The 17949-nt window shown below is 39.1% G+C and overlaps 1 protein-coding gene and 1 long non-coding RNA gene across 2 annotated transcripts in view; both read right to left on the bottom strand.

Moving 5' to 3' along the window:
• gabra4 (gamma-aminobutyric acid type A receptor subunit alpha4) overlaps positions 1 to 2451 on the bottom strand; it is a 37716-nt gene extending 35265 nt beyond the window's left edge. Inside the window, exons 1-2 of the mRNA XM_036568624.1 lie at positions 2033 to 2451; positions 1672 to 1790 (exon numbers count right to left, since the gene is read on the bottom strand). Of these exons, the coding sequence (XP_036424517.1) occupies positions 1672 to 1790; positions 2033 to 2118 (205 nt within the window). The 5' untranslated portion in view covers positions 2119 to 2451. The remainder of the gene's footprint in view (positions 1 to 1671; positions 1791 to 2032) is intronic.
• Positions 2452 to 10210: 7759 nt separating this feature from the next.
• Positions 10211 to 15164, bottom strand: LOC118806413. The gene is made up of 3 exons (XR_005007115.1): positions 15056 to 15164; positions 11033 to 11103; positions 10211 to 10359 (listed from the first exon to the last, which is right to left on the bottom strand). It is a non-coding gene; the product is annotated as an uncharacterized LOC118806413 (long non-coding RNA).
• Positions 15165 to 17949: the final 2785 nt, after the last annotated feature.

The following is a 17949-nucleotide window of genomic DNA, read 5'->3' as shown; positions in this document are numbered from 1 at the left end:
TTTTAGTGATCATTGTACATAACCAATGACTATTGGTTTTCACCTTCAGGACATGGTCTATGATCTTTAGCTAGATCTTGAGCTAAATCCTCCCCCAGCCTCCTTCCTCCACTGCACTAGAACATTCAGTATGACTGCTACTTTGTTGTTCTGCCATTCGGTTGCTCAGAAATCCCTGATTGTTGCTTCGAACCCGACAACAAAACCTGGCATCCACTTAAAAAGGTTCTCATGTTAATTCTCTCATTCCTCAAACACTGAACATGACAGATCTTTGATCCATCTGAACCTGTTCTTGAGGTAGCGCACTCCTTCGGTTACAGACATTAGGGAGCAAACTCGATTCAAATACTGAGCGAATGGATGATCTGTGGGTTTATGGCTGAATAAGGCTAACGCTGCATCTGATTACCCCTTGCAGCTGAGTGTTCTGAGAGGAAACAGATAAGAAAGAAAGAAAAAAAAACTCTCACTTATGTTCTGCTGCCAAGTTTTAAGTACCATCAGGACCAACAATCAAACCTAAGTATGGCTTAGGTCCTTCAACTCCTTCCAAAATTTCTCCAGCAGATATTCTCTGAACCCAAATCTGTCATGAATAGGTGGCTTTTGATGAGGAGAATCATGCTGAGTTCCCCAGGCCTACTTCAGTTTTCCAGTCTTCATTACAAAACTGCACAACTCCAACACCTTATTTCAGACCAAGATAGGCCTAAAAATCCCCTGCAACTCATTGTTGTTTACTGTCAGTGCATGACAAGGGCAAGTCCAGTAACAAAGATCAGATGCACCAGCTGCCTAGATTTCCAGCCTCAACATGCTTCTCTAGCTAACAGCAGAGCTCATGCCAAGTGAAGGTGGGAGTTCTATTCAGGGTCATAACGTTCAGCCTCTTCACCAAAGTTATATAAAAAGGCGAAGGCGCCCAACCCTGAAGCTTCATTCTAGCTTCTCCAATGGAGCAGCACAGAACAAAATCTCCAGGATCCAAAAAAAGGAGCATAATAAGCCATCTAGAGAGCTCTCATCCTGCAGTGAATATCAGAGTCCAAAGGACTTTAATGAAACATTATAAAGGGGTAAAGGAGTTTAAAATTTAACCCTCCCTGGAGTTTAAGCCGATCATAATCTATGCACACACGCTCTAAGCGCAGATAAAGGGAATACGCTTCTAACATTCAGTAGTGGGGAAAAAAAACCTCACCAGTCATATTTAACGAGCAGAAGTGTCTGTAAAAGTGTGTTCACACAACGAATTCTGATGCTTATTTCCACAAACTAAGCAAAGAAACGTCCAGATCGAGTCCAGTGGTTAAAACACTCACGCACGCGCACACACACTCACACTCGCGCGCACACGCAAATAAAAGAACATCTGCACTCTTCCTACTTAAACAGTGCGCTAAGCGGCTTTCTCGGGGCTATTACATAACGAAACTCGACTAAACATCCGAAGGCACCGATCTATCAGATACGAAGAGAGCAGTACAAGTGCCAGAGCTCGGAAAATAACCACTGAGTCTCGTGAAAGAGGCATGAGGGACCATTAGCGTTCCAAAAACGTCCCCTAGCAACGTTCCTAGTAAAACTACCCTGAAGAACTTCACCAGTGTTGACTGACCAGTAAAGACCTCCATCAGGCTGGCAGCTGAGCGCCTTTTTCATACGTACCACCGAATCCAGGTCGAAGTCTGTTGTCATAGCCGTCCAGTAGTCTGTCCAGTATGCGCGTGAAATTCTCCGGATACAATTTATCCTCCTTCTTGAGCTGTCCTGATATTCTCTTGATGCTGCAAACAACACACATACACACAACACACCACGGCGTTACAATGCGCCACCCAGTTGCGCACGATGGACAACCACAATCACCACTTTTTTGCACTTATCACTATCAAAAACCAATCTCTGCTCCCGCAGCTCCGCTCGACGTTTGGGAAGGTTGGAGCCCCTCGCGTGGTGGGGAGCTGCTGGTGGTCACACTGGCGAGGAGAGCAGAAGCGCGGGCGCAGCGGAGCAACTTGGAACTCACCAAGCCGTCACGCAGAGCAAGTAGAGGAGAGTGGAAATGGAAGCGGGGTACATCGCTGTCACCGTCTCCTTCTTGGCCGAGACCATGTTTGCATGCCATACTTTTTAAGCTCCTTCACATTTCCCACGCGCCCTGATGCCTCGTCCAAGCCGAGCAGGATTATGCTTGAAGCAAGGAAGGAGCAGCGAACTCAAGAGGCGCAGCTATTCGCCGCACGCGCCCATCCGAAAAGCCTCCCAAAAACTCTGCTTCTGGTGGTGCTGCTGAAGCCAAAGCCGTGCGTAAAACGTAACACATGCAACGTAAAGCGTTCCTTTCACGGCATCGGGTCGCAGCGAGAGCGGATACGCCGCGCGAGCTCCTCTCTGTGCCCAAAAAGTGGGCTGCGGTCAGTGAGCGCGAGCGAGGAGAGAGCCAACATCCAGCACGAGCTCCAAATGCTCGCGCAGCTCCTGCGCAAGATCTCTTTGGCCTCGACTACAGGGGCGACTTACACAACTCCCCCCACCCCCCCAGCCCTTACGCACACACACCAACGCACACACACACACACACTGTGAAGTGTGAGAGGCAAGTCATGTCTGGTTTAGTGCTAATTGATAAGCGTCCCAACAGGAGAGGTGCAAATTCCAGCGTGAACTTTTACGTATTTGCCAGTACGTGTTGTTAGTGTTAGTTAATGTTAGAACTACTATGTCCCAAATCAGCTGGCCATCTGTCGTTTATGGGAAGATGTAAAAGGTGCCATCAGAAGCACTGGAGCACAAGTCTGGGCATGGAAATACGACACCCTACATTCAAGTGGGTCAGACTTTGTCGCAACGGGCTCGTAGCAAACACAAACGCGCGCGCACACGCACACGCTTTCACAGGTACAGTCGCACTGTACAGTAAGTGGGACAAGCTGCATGCCGCTCCGCAGATTTCAGTGCACCTGGGAGAGGACGAGGCGAAGTCTTTGGAGGAATGTGTATGAGTGTGTGCGTGTGTGTGTGTGTGTGTGTGTGTGCGTGTATGTGTGTGTGTTTGTGTGTGTGTGTGCCCTCTGGGTGGGGCATGGACTGCCATCCTGGGAAGAACAGTATGTTTGCTTTCCAAGCTGTCAGCCATCCCAGTTGGCTTTGCTGTTTGCTCGGCTCTCTTGGGTGCAATGTTCGATGGTAACCATGATAGAGAGAAGCTAATTAACACTTGCAGGCTGAACATGAGACCATACTGAGTAGCTTTGAGAAGCACCATCCGTGAATTCATACCAGCAAGCACATTATTCACATGCAAGAGGTGAGGGGGAGCAGTCAGAGCTACTGAACAGAAGTTTAAAAATGAACAAAAAGAAGGGAAGCATAACAGAGTGAGAGGAGAGAGAGGGTGTGTCTTTTGGTCTCAAGTCAGAACCATTCACTGTATGCCACTGTGTAAAAGTGGTGCTTTGAATGTACATGATTGAAATGTGTCAGTCAGCTGGACATGGATAAAATGGGTTATATCATTATATTTCTCCTGAAAAGAAGAACTGAAAGAAAGTGATAGATGTAACATATACTTTGAAAGAAAAATCTGTAAGAAAGCAGTACAAGTCTGGCAGCAGAGGACGTTTTAAAACCAGTAGAACATGTTTTCTCAATGATGGTAAAAATGTGTAAATTTACAGTCATTTAATTTCTTAGTAATACTGCCTTTTACTGTAATTCAGCAGTTCCACTATATACTCTGACATAAGCAAATGTCTGTGAAATAAAGTGGTGTGTATTGTCTTTCACCAGAGTAACACACTGGATCAAAACATCCAGGCCCCATGGTGAATTGTGAATTTACATTTTATTTCTGTAAATTAACAACACCAGTGTTAAAGTGCACTATATGTATGGTGTATTTACATGCCCTTAACCTTTTTTGTTTTTAAATGATATTTTACAGTGTTCTGACAGTGGATATATATGCAGTGTATCCTATTATGCGCTACCAACTGACACACTTGAATCATATACATTCAAGCCAGCATTTCTTCTGGTGTATCACACAATTGATAATCACAACTTTTTTTTCTTTTTTTATTCTATTGGAAAATGCCAGCTGCCTTTTTGTTGTGTGAACATTCCTAAAATTAAAGTTAGTAACGGTTTGTAGATACAAGGTTTTCAGAAATTAAAAACTTCTGCATAATTCAGGTGTTGTGAAATGTGAAACAAATTAATTCAGAGTCGTTTGATGTGAAATGCTGCATTGTAGAGAACTTTTCTAATTTGAATTTCTTCTTACAGGAGTGGTGATATGAACCTGAGGATATTATGTACACAAATGTATTCCAAAATGACCAAGGACCAACATGTGTCTTCTGATTGTTTTACATTTAATGTTGATAACAATAGTGCTAAGCCTGGAAAAAAAAAAAATGTTTTCTGTGGGCACTACTTAGCTTTACAGTGCCTTGTATGTACCTGTCTGCTATAATTAGATATGGTATTAAATACATTTTAGACTAGAGTCTTATCTTAAAACTATTGTAAAGCTCTCACTGGCCCAGGGTGCATTAAGGTACCTGGTTTCAGGAGAACTCCAGTGTGCGTATCCTTCATCTTGTATTTCCTTGTTTTTTACGTGTGTAACTGTATGCAGACATAGGTTTTTTTGAATGTGGACCTCCGTTTGTAACTGATCTGATTGTAATCAACCACAATATGTCCTGGGTGTGTTTAAACCTGCTTTTTCATGTGAACTCGGAACATCGTCCAAACACTGTTTTCATGCTAATGCAAAGTGTAAACAGTCTCAATGAAAATTCAGGTTTCATATAATACCATTGTCTGATTATCTCACAATTTAGAAAGAATAAGAAAACCTTTGAGGCTTGTCCTAATTTAGAGTTAAAATAAGTCAGCATGACCTTTCTTATTCTATTCAGCATGCCTCTCATTGACTCTGAGGACAATATAACACTTAGGTATCAGAGGAGAGGTAACTGTGGGTCAAGATTTGTTGGGAGAATCCAGTGACCAGTGTGTATCAAAGCTGAAAAGGGGACATATAAGGTGTGTGTCTGACATCAGTGTGTGTAAGTATGTGTGTGTGTGGCTAGATATCTATTGTTGTCAGAGTATGTGTGGGTGGGTGTGTGTGTGTGCACGTGTGTCCTGGACCTCCTTGGAACAGATTCTTGAGCTATGGTCAAGCTTAATACCCTGCAGGAAGACAGAGGATAACCTAGTTTCATTCTCTTACAATCTCTCTCTCTCTCTCTCTCCTCTCTCTCTCTCAGTCTCTCTCACTACACGTTTAATGAACTACTAAAGTAATGAATTAATGAGTTATATACTGTTTTCAAGGTGGCCTTGATAATGCATTTGACATCACATTAATGATGCTGTTATCAACTTGTGGCTATTTTGATTTCATGACTTATTTGTAATTAGCTTGAGATCAGATTAAATGGTTTCATTTTGTTTATAAAACAATTCCTGCCCAAATACTGCAATCAAGCAAAAGTCAAACAAAGGCTTCATGTTGCTTTTAGGACTTATGATTGGTTCCGCTCTATTGTCTGCGACAACACACCTCAAACTAAATGGAAGCCATTAGTTCCCATGGTGACGAGCCATTAGAACCCCATGACATTAGACTGGAAAAAAAGACTGATTTTCAACTAGCGATACCAACGAGATGGTAGCCATAATAAATATATGATACTTATGATAAAATAATGTTGTGTCTGTAAATCTGTAGTGACCAATAAATGCAGGGGATGTGTGACTACATGTTGTAAATTCCACACCCCACTGTAATGTAACTCTAAAAATCATGTCCTAAAATCATATTAGATGCTTCATGATGCTGGAATTGATTAGAGTGGTTTCAGCAGTAAGGTAGCATATATGTGGAGATGTACTCTAAATTAGTATATCAGCACTTGAGTGCATTTTGGCATTGTGAGTGAGAACATTGCAGAGAAGAGTGAGAGGTTGTGAACGCATTGAGAGTGCTAAGGGTGAGAGAGAAAAGGAGCGAGTCAGAGAGAGAAAGAGAGTGAGAGAGAGAGAAATAGAGGCCTCTTTACTGCAGTGCTCATGTGGATAGAGCTCTTATGGAGGCCTGGCAAATGAAACTAATGACTCAGAACTGTGACTCAAGCTGTCTGGTAATCAAATCCCATACACAAAAAGCATTTGACATGAAAACATGCATATGCACACATACACAAACACTCACATGCAGACACTCACACACACACGCAGGCATCGGAGCAGTCAGTCCTTCCTTGTCATCACCTATGCCAGTGTGACAAATCACTGGATCATCATGGTCTGATGGAGCAAACCTTTCCACTAACCTACACACTAACATCATCCTACCCACTACAGTGCAGTTTCATGTGTTAACATGAATTCTTATGTTGCAGGATGGTTGTCAAAACAAGTAGATAGCTTATGTTATGTTTGTGATAATATTTTCCATTGAATCTCCCACACCAGTCATACTGCATTGTCATTACAAGTCAAATTGCACTGCTCACACACTGAGCTTTGCTAAGAAGAGACTCTGTCGGAGTGCAGCAACACTTGGTGAAGCAGACAGCCTAACAGCTAAATTCACTACCTATTATTTTTATCAACATTATGTGATTATTATCTATCAACTCTAAAAAGCATCGCTATATGCAATTCCTGTTAATAATTCCTGTTTTAATGTTGACATATAGAGCATTGAATGTCATAGAAATATGATACAATACTTTGCTTATGTAGTTTTATATATGAAATCTAACATTTTGTATGTGGTGCTAGCATTGTATGTAGGCTATAGCCTCTCGATGTTGGTCTCCCCTACTTGTCAGATCAAATTTGCACCCCAATTAGACCAAAGTGTACTGTAGATCATAGGTACACATAGGGCTATTGTATTAAAATTCAATTTAAAGTTTTAAAGCACTGATCAAATTACTTTAATATTAACTAGTATCATATATTCTGTGCCATTCAGTATCACATTTTAATATCTACAGAGTCAGTCTTATCAGCCAATAAGCATGCTTGTTTCCAACTGGAGACCTCCAATACACACTCTTCAAAATCCAACACTGTACTATACATATATACTAAATGTATATATATAATGTATATAAGTCTGTATATTTCTACGGAGTTTTACACAAGATATAATCACAAGAAAACATATAAAACATAAGAAAAAATTAAAATAAGTGAAAAAAATGAAACAACAACAACAAAAAAAATGATATACACCATGGGATGATATACAAAATGGGACCATGCAACCATGCAAGACCTGTTAGACCACCAAAACTGTCACCATTAGATAAACAGTATTTAAAACTTTCATCATTGAGAGAGCTTCGGATATTCTTGCTTCAGATCTGAAAAATTCACAGTTTCTGTCCATCCTTCCACTGTGAGAAGATAACTCAGTGCTATGTGTCTGAAAGGATGTGGATCTGTCAAGAAATTGTGACTGAGAAAAGGAAATAAACAAAAAAGAAGAAATTTGCAAATCAAACAAAGAAGGTGCTGGTGTTTTCAGAAAAATGGACTGACCACCTAAGAGTCCAGATCTCAACATCATTAAATGTGTTTGGGATTACTTAGATTGCTTAGATTGCTAGAGGCAGAAAATGCAACCAACTTCTAAGACTGAACTTTGGAGATGTGCAAAAAAATATTCCTGAAGATTTCTTTGAAAAACTGAAAGCAAGTCTCCTGAAAAGAATGGACACATTACAGAACTCTTACACAGTACCAAAAGGAATTAAAAAAGGAATAAAAAACAAAAAGGGTACATTTTTTTTGCAAAACGACAAAAAGCTTATTTTTTAGCACAGATATAAGCATCTAAGGTTTTTAAGGAGAAAAGTATTGGTGAAGTCAATGTCTCACTATTGGTATTGGTACTGAAAACTAATGTAACTAATGTAAAATTGGTATTGAAAAGACTAATTTAACATTGAGCATTATACTGATCTTTGGATGGTTCCTGGACTTTTCATTCACTCTGTATTTGCTGTGTGTCTATTGTGTTCAAAGTGATCATGGTTTGTTGTGTTTTCTCATGCTGAACATTGCAGAAGCTATGAGGATATACATGGTCAGTCCATATTCACACAGTCCCTGGTTGCCCACATACTAAAATCAATAGGCTGTTATGCTTTTATATTTTCCCAGAAACAACACAAACATTATCTTTTATTTATGGTTTCTTTACCAACATTTTTGACGTGAGTCTGTGGAATACACAATCGACAGTCCGTGTTTCAGCTTCACATGAAGATAAAACAGAAAGCATGAATGTTCAGCATTGACAAGGACATTGGCAAAAGTCGTAAAATCCATTAGAAAAAGGCTGACAGCACTTTCCGCTGCTTCTGAGGTTAGCTCCCCCCTGCCTCAGTACAGAGATAAGGGCGCAGAGGCCGAGCGGTGGAGTGTTCTCAAAATGTTCTGCAAATGTGGCTGTGTTCGGTTTCCACAGCTCAGCAAAAGCCGGAGCTCAGAGCTGGGACTACATCTGCTGCTGCTGGTGGGGGGTGCTGTCACCGAGGCGATGAGACAGGAAGTGATGCGACAGCCAACTGAGATCATGTTTCCATGAGGGCAAGGCAGAAAAAAAGGAGAGAAAAAGATAAAAGGAAAAAAAAAGTTTTTGTCTCATAAAAGAGAGGGTGAAAAGAAAAGATGGCAGCTGCAACAAAGGACAAACTATCAGAGCAGGAAAGAAAGGCAAATATTACAGCTTAAACTGATAACAGTAATATTCCAAATCCAAGCAAAAACATTTTCTTTTTATATTTCCTTTTAGGCTTCATATTTCAAATCTATCTTGAGAGTCAAGCTGGAAAATATGTCTATTTTTAACTGTACATGCAGTGCACTTATAACATAGGAAACAAGTATCACATACAGCAAATGATATATTTCTATTATCCCTTCATTAATCATCCTTCCAGGAATTTGTGATCAGAAATGCACACAAATTTAATCAACCCTTGCAATATTTGGATATTTTGTCCAATCAGCCCTCTATTTCCCCATTAAATGGGAAAATCCCTTAAGTTCTTTCACAATTATTGAAAGTCTGCAGCTTTGTGCCACATAGATAATGTGTAGACAATCACATTATTTTAGCTAAAGACAAGGCAAACCAATTCCTGAACGTTTTGCTGTTTTGTACACCATGTGACATTTCTGGGGACCAAAAGCAGAAGTCGATGATTGTCAATTTTCCACCATGCAATGTAACTTTAACTTGATTTTCAGTGCACTTTTGTGGTTTTTGTGAATTTTACACTATTAACATATAATCAGTAATCCCAGAAAACATTGTGCTAAGTAGTTTTAGATATTGTCCTGGTGTAGTCTTACAGTACTACTGAATGTTTCTTCTCTTCATCTGTCCTGCACATTTCACTGTTGAAATATGGTGATTATTTTGCATGCAAGTGGTTTCCTTATATCATTTCAATATTCAATATTTATTGAATATTGTTTTAATATTGTGAATTAAAACAGAGTTAAAATCTATATTTTTAATTTTGAATCTATACTGTCTTGTTTTTCACTGAATATCCAATTTGTTTCTCTCTTGTTTTTATCAGGAACCTACCAGGCTTCATTCAAAACATATGCAAATATTGCCACAAATGTTGAGAATATCCAATACAAATTAAAGCATTTTGGCCCAAAAACTCCCCCCAAAAAAGAGGCTGTGAGTTCCTGGTGGGACTGATCAACATACTGAGCTCAAATATAAGTGTTCCTATGTAAGTTAACCAACATGACAATGTTTAGTTACTTCAGTGTAGAGTAGTACTATCACTAACATTAATGTCTAGTTTGGAAAAGCATTAAAACATACTGATCAGTACAATCACCATGCACATAACCCTGCCACACAGTCCACACAGTTCTGTACAGTTCAGTTTTATACATAATGTCACTTATTCTCTCTCTTGTTCAGAGACAGCTTTTCACCTTCTTTAAATCTGTACCACTCACCCACCCAGTGCCGCAGCAACAGGCGACAATAGGTACTTATTCAAATTATATTCAAATTATTGATTAAATAAAAACACTTGGAAATATTGATACTTTAATATTAAGCCATTATAATCCCTATCAGACTGACTTAGCAAGTGAAGTAGATACAAGGTTTGCCAGCAGCAGCTTCAGCAGCTCTCTCTGTGCAAACCCTTGGGACTAGAAGTCGTTCAGTTTTCATGGCTGTAAAAAACAGCAGCGTGTCATCAGTTATAGCGATGAGACTCATCAGGGTTCCTCTTCTCCATATGAGCCACAGCAGTAGAGCATGGGGTAATGAGAGGACTGCATGGAGGGTGAGAGAAAGAGGAAGGGGGTAATAAACATCACCTCATTAAAAACAGCTTCTCTATACAATGTGCCATAATGAAGCAACAAGATTTATTTTACAGCCCATAAGGAGCTTTGCAAACTAACTTAGGCCAAACATCCTGTCTGCTGACTAAAAAATCAATATGTTAGAGACAAACGGCCCATTTGAGATGGATTAGCTTTATCTGGAGATGTATTAGAAGTTAAGTGTTTACCGATGAGATTCGTGGTTAGATTTTAATCCAGTACGAAAAAGCAATGTCCAAAGTTTTTAGAAGTTTGACAGGAATAATTCCAGAGTGAATTTCCTTATGAAATTCACAGAACCTGGAGCTCTCTCAGTAATAGCAGGTCTGTTCAGATCAACTTCACCCTAATGTAATAACAGCCTGCCAAGTGTCTCAATTCAAACATAATGCACTGTATTCTTACACTATGTGCTGTGCATTTCTAAAGCTAGCTCTGTCTCAGGTCTGGTAGGGCAATACTGTCTCATGTCAAGCACATTCTGCAGTAAATGGAAATGGCATATAAGTGCTCAGCACTTCATGTTTTTGAACTGGAGTTAGCTATGATTAGCTCAATATTGAAACAAGCCCTATAGTGTTGTGTATGAATGCAGTTCTTGAGGGACAATCCAACTCACATTAGAAATATGAAATTGTAACCTCATCTGATGACTCCTTTCCTTCTTCTGCATACATCTTAGCTTGAGACCTGAGAGTACAAACAGTGTGCAATGTTCAGCAACTTAGATTTTCTTCAGTTCTAGTACATTATGCAGGTGTAACGTCTTTTAATTTCCCAGTGTGAACACAAACTACTTAAATCAAAAATAGCTAGTAGATTACAGAAGTACTCAATTTAGCTTTTTTCACAAATGCACTCTTAACGGTAATTAAGCAGGAAGGTGTTAACTATGAATGCAAGCCAGAGTCCAAACCCAAATAAAGTTGAAGCAAAAATGTATCTGTACAAGACCAAATACAATTAATGGTGAAATTACCAGGAGAGCTCATGTGTGAACAGAAGCCAATACACTCCTGGGAAACACACTGAATTTAAAATGGAATATTTCTGCGACAGTTATGTTTTTACAGTTTTTTTATTGTATTTTTGTGAAAACACCATGGGAATGTATTCTGTATGGGATTCTAGAGAGACGCAGCCAAAATGTACCCTGCCTGCATGAAAAAAGTGACGCAGCTTTGCTGACAAGGCAAAACATTTACCGTTTTTGATGAAAATCATTGCAGTATTTCTGCTGTAATTCTGACTGTATTTCTGTACACGATTCAGAAATGAATCAGTCACGTCATGTATGACTTTCATGGCAAGTGTGAACGTGTGAATCATGCTAAAATCCGTGCCGTGTTGTTATTGTCATTGAGTATTATGCCTGATTGTACATCAGGGCTATGACATTTCCATACAGTCTAGTTGTTGTCAATTGGGAAACTTGGGCTACCTTATCCTTGCACTAATTGGTCATACAAATTACTTATAGATTACTAGAGTATAAATAGCCTTAAAGAAGGAGATGACAATTCACTCTCTTTTTTAAGCAACATATGATCAAGTGCTTCAAACTAGCAATCAAGACAGTAGGAAAAGCTTTAGCCTACTCTCTCAGCCCTAAACCAGCAGAGCAACAGGGAGCTTCACTCCTGCTGACTTCCAATCCATCTACTGCAGTGCTCAGAAGATCGATAGGCATTGTGTGTTCTGAGATGAGCGTGAGAGAATGAACAAGGAGAGAGAGAGAGAGAGAGAGAGAGAGAGATAGAGAGAGAGAAATGAATATGAGAGAACGAGATAACAAAGCAAAATGAAGGAAAGCATGCGTGTACACAAGAGACTAAAGAAGCAAGAGAAGAGAAGGGGGTGTGAAATTTAGAGAAAAGGTGAGAGAATCAGTACGCACTGATGTATCAACACCGGCCCTGTCTTTTTCACTGTCTCCATTACCACACCACCTCTTCTCTCCCTCTCTCCCTCTTTCCCTCTCTCCTGGTGCCCTGAGGCTGGAGGGACGGCAGTGATATGATTATGTGTAAACAGCCCGTGTTACTGAACGCCTCACTACCACCCCACGTTTAGGCAATAAATACCTGCCACCCACACAGCCCCTAACAGCCCAATACATATGTATGCTTGCACACTGCATTCAGGCCTGATAAAGCTTACTATAACCAGACGCCGCAGTGCTCAGATTACTGAGCAGAGTGAGAGAGTAGACTCAGCTTTGAGAAACCATCATATTAGCCTATAGTTATATTAAAGTATATTTAAAATAAATCAATACAAACAGATATATATTGTTTTTTTAGCTTATATTACATTGCAGTCATATGAAAAAACAAATTATTTTATTACACTATTTGAGAAAGCTGCCGTCTACTCTGTGTGCACATTTCATGATAAATGGACCAACAGAAATGTATTTTGTTTTATTAACTATGTAGTTATACAGTTATAATAACAATGGTATAACGAGGACTGCAAACAAATGAATAAATTAAGGGCCCACACACAAAAAACTTTAATGATTTTTTTTTTTAAATGGCAGCGTGATTAATTTGCTTGTTTACACACCAATGCCAGAGTCATCTGCAAAAGTTTGGGCGCCCCTGGTCAAATGACATGTTTTGTTGATCTTCTAAATGGAATAAGATAACACATCCTCTACAGAGAACACACTCATGCACACATTAATACACAATTACTGTTTGTTTACTAAATCTAAAAAAAATTAAATGTGACCTGTGCAAACATTAGGGTGCACTTTATATATTACACTTTATTTTGTAGCAAACAAACAGATATTGTGCACCAAATGCCATAATTAAAGGGGAACTCCATCGATTTTGTAAAATTAGTTTAGAAATTATCATTCAATGGTTTAGATGTAAACAAAATCATTCAGAGTGGTTCGATCTGGTTCCTAGTGCTATAATAATGAACAATTGTGACTCTGGATGATTTTGTTTACATCTAAATGGTTGAATGATTATGTTCTTCTTTAAGTCTGTCCTCTGTAGAGAATATGTTAACATATTTTCACCTAGAAAATCAACAAAACATGTAATTTGAGCAGGGGCGTTCAAACTTTTGCAACTGTATAGTTCAGCCAAGTCAGTGTCTAATGCAGACTAATGATTAAAGTATGTTATTACATTACTCTTGCTACCCAAAAGTGTAAGAAGGGACATCCAAAAAAGATGCTAGCAGGTTCAACCACCACAGTGTGACTGCTGTACCTGCACTGTTGATGGTTATGCCACTCTTAACAAATGGAAACCTTTTTCTTCTTCTATGAAGTTTTATTGATACACGTTCTTTCTGTTTTTATGACAGCAATGATTACAGGGTTTTGTCAGATCTCCTGGGGCCTCATTAAATGAAGCACGTTTGGTCAATACTTTAGCAATATGTGTTTTCATCTTAAAGAGCTCCAAAAATGAGATATTTCTCTGAAATGTTGAGAATGTTTAGCTTTGTTTATCTCTCATTTGTATGTGTGCACAATCACCTGTGAGTAGAAGCTGTGGCAGGCCAGCTGTTTCAGTATTAGGGTCAAACCCATTTTAAGCCTCTCAACTGTAATCTCATTCTTGCAATAAGAGTGAGTCAAAATCCACACAACAGATATCAACTCAGGAGTACTGTTATGATTCTAAGGGTGATGAACCATGCTATTACATAATAGCAGTGATGGCAGAGATATGATCTACTGCACTATTGAAAAAAAAGTACATAAAATAAAATGATTTCAGCCAGATTGATAATAGTGCCAAAGTACAGGAGGATATTTCAGCACCATGGACAGCTACTCATGATATAAGTTATAATGGTGGAGGCTATAAATAACAGGGATGTTTCTCCACCTCAGTTTCTCATGTACTAAATATAGAGTATGTAATATCTATGTTGGGGCTTTCAAGGGAAGGCTAAGCTGTACTATGTTCTAATGTATTGCTCTTTATTCACTATGGCTTTAACTACAACAATTTTTGAAGACCTTCAAAAATGAGGAATCAAAACTGACACTTGTTTGTTGTTGCTATGGCTGTTGCCATGGAGACTAAGAGTTGCAGATCCATCTGCTTTCTGTTCAAATAAATGCCTGCATTGGGCAGACTATCCTGACCTCACATTTTTACTCCATGATTTTCTCTCAGGTTGACAGTTGGGGGAAGTTGTATTAACCACAGTCAGCAAAATCTCATAGTAGAAGGAGAGCAACAGATTATTGAGTTATAAACCTACTAATCAGATTAAGTTTAATACAACAGATGAAAAATGAGTAAAAGCAGATGGTAGCTAACTATGGCACATTAAACTGTTGGCTTTAGAGGAGTAGCTTGGTCAATTAATGAGAATGAATAGCCACCATTTAGAATTATGCAGTCATTCTCATTGGTGGCTCCTCCATTTGTTGTTAGCCATCTTACCATGTTTGGTCAAACTATTCTTTTAAAGGATTAGTTCATCTATAATCACTAATGTTGCTAATAGGCTATTTAGCACTATGCAAATGAGAGCATGGTAAGTTGTCCCCAGTAATTTTCATTCATCGTTATTCATGTTAGCTAAATTTAGACTGAACTACTTCTTCAAAATAGCAGCAGAGCTGCTAAAGCTAAAAGGTAAACCTTCTACATGTTACCAGTAGAATCCATTTGCTCTCAACGTTGTGTCAATTCTCCCAGATGTCGAGTGAGGAGAGCCTTGCTGGAGCCCCAAAGCCTGGATGCTGGACTGCTCCACTAACTGCTTCTTATCCAGGAGACGGCAGTATTAATAGGAGCTCCAAAAATAAGCCTCAACTCTCCCAGGGAGCTCTCAGGAGATGGCCGGATGGATGGCCACGTTCCCAACCAGCCACTGAAACTTCCACACATGGAAAGACCTGGCTCTGGAAAAGGACAGTTGATACAGTAGGCTAATGAACAGCACTGCAACTCCTCATATCTTTGTACTGAGCTAAAGAAATAGACTAGATAAAATCAGACTTACAGACTGAACAAGTTAAAACTGTCTTTTTATGGTGATGTCATTACAAAGGAAGATGGACAGAGTTTTAGAGTACTGCTGTTGGCTAAGGTGTACATATGTCTGCTGCATTGCTATCTGAACAAATCCTTGTATCGCAAAAATGGTAACTTTTCAGCAAAGGGAAAATAAATTCTCAACTTTTAATGCAAAATTATATTTCAAGTAATTCTGAACCATTTCCGTTTCTCAATTTGTCATGAAATTTTCACACAAATTAAAGGGCTGATGGAATGTTCATATACACTACTTGTAGTTGAAAATTGTTGGAAGAGGAGATTCAAAACTTTTAATCAATAAAAAATGTATGTTTGTAAGTAGAGATTTTATTATGATTTACACCTGTCTAACCTGTTAATACACAATGTAAATCTGATGTAATGTAATTCATGGTGGAACTCACTATGTAATTACTGTGTAATTATGCAATTGTACTTGAATACTGCAGTAAAATGAAATAATAACTCTCAATTTCTAAGGCTTAATTGTAGTCGGTCTCAGTGTCAGTCCTAGGCTTTTTATGTCTGCATTCTGTCCTATCCTGCATCATATGTTGAGCCCTGTTCAGAGCAGCCACTACCATCTATTGACCTGCTGCTCATGGCCACAGTTTCTAACAGGGCTCACTGATTTAACTAACAGATTTCTTATTTTGCATAAATGTCAGCTGAATGTGTTGGCATTAATCAGTGCTGCCAAATCGAATCAGTTGTTTTTTGAACAGCACCTGGGGACATAAACATACATCACAGAGAGAACATTATTTGCTCTCTGTCCTCAGTCAAATTAAAAGCATATTGGCTGCAATGGGGAACACTCATGCAAGACAACCTGACAAATCAGACGCAAAATTGCTCTCCTATCTGTAATGGCGCCGCTGCTGCCTCACAATCAAACAAGGTCCAGATTATTTTAATGAGATCTTAAGTTGTTCTGATGTTCAGTGTGTGGTTGTGTGACTCTCTCTGCTTCTCTTACCTCATCCACGGGGCAAGGGGGATGGGGGGCCTGTTTCTGTGTGTAAATAGAGATGGAGGAGTTTGACAGTCTATGATTGTGAAAGTCATTTCATATTGATAGAAAACACATACAAACAGGGAACACACAAACAGAGAAAAAAAGTGTAATACTTGGTCTTTGCTATAGCATTGGCATAACCATGCCATAAACATGTAATGGTAGATGTTATGTTATGATAAATGATGTCCAGAAATATAACAGTACCATGATTGTTAATTGTCATGATAGATGTCATAATGTCATAATATTTGATGTCATGACGACTACATTTAGCAAAAATTAGCATGTGACATAAGCTGTCATGACATCAAACATTATAATATATTTCATGGCAACTGGTAATGGGAACATGACACTGTTAAATTACTAAACAAAATCTGCACTAATGACTCATGATGTGATATAACGTCTGCCATAAAATATTTGTGGAATGTTTGTTAATGTTATACAGGGTGATTCAAAAAGATTAATCTGATTTCAAAGCGCCATATTTTTATAACTGTGAGGCGACTAGGAACCTGTTGGGACCAAGAGCTATTTTCTTCCTTGCCCAAAGCCATGACATATGATGGTTTTTAAAATCTAAACTACTCTGTGCTGTGGTTTTGTTCTAATTATTGTCTTAATCACTTACAAAAATAAAATAAACAAAAACAGAAAGGGTATTCAATCAAAAATAAAATAAAGTAGAATAAAAGACTTCAGCCGCTGAGTTCTTGTGGAAGGGAGAAAAAGCCTTCCTCTTTATTTCAGCATCAGGTGGCACAGGGTCTCAAGAGACCCCAACTGCACAAATACAGTGTTCCAAACAACAGTTTATATACCATTTATCTGGGGTAATGTAAAATCCCCATGCCTTACTTCTCAAATTTTGATATTAGCTCATTCTCTAATAGGTGCATCTCGTCCATCAATTTGGACATCGCATGATGAGCTCACTCCTCAAAACTGGCTTCAACAGGTTTTTACCAGCCTGATCTACCTTTCAAGGTCAACTTGCCCTTCTTCCCCGGGTCAATAGGTACACACAGGCCTGTCTGTGAACCCAGCTGCTTTCCAGTGTCTAGAATCTCCTATGCAGACAGTCTAAGGCCTACCCTTTGTGAGAGAATTAATATTCTCTGTTAGGCAATACTACCTATTTTGTTATTGATTACAACATCTAATCTGTTTGATTACTGATTTAGGGAATATTTATTCAAAATCTCCATCAAACCAATCACATACCAACTGAAAGAGGAGGCTCAGTTCAGTCTATGAGGAGATGGTGACCCCTGAGCAGAAAGCATTTTGCGTTCTCCACTTCAATAACAGTGAATCCGTCATAACTGTGCAATGTGATTTTCGTCAGCTGTGAACCTCCACCAGCTCAGAGCATTCATCATTGGTTCCACAACACTGGACGATCTCCGAAATCACACTGAAAGAGCTGTGAGTACAGTGACACCTGACATGCTCAATTGAGTATGGGATGAATTTGACTATTGC

Source organism: Colossoma macropomum, unplaced genomic scaffold, assembly GCF_904425465.1.
Source record: "Colossoma macropomum unplaced genomic scaffold, Colossoma_macropomum, whole genome shotgun sequence".
Classification (NCBI taxonomy): Eukaryota; Metazoa; Chordata; class Actinopteri; order Characiformes; family Serrasalmidae; genus Colossoma; species Colossoma macropomum.
The sequence above is the reverse complement of the archived record's forward strand: the minus strand, read 5'-3'. Positions and strand labels throughout refer to the sequence as shown.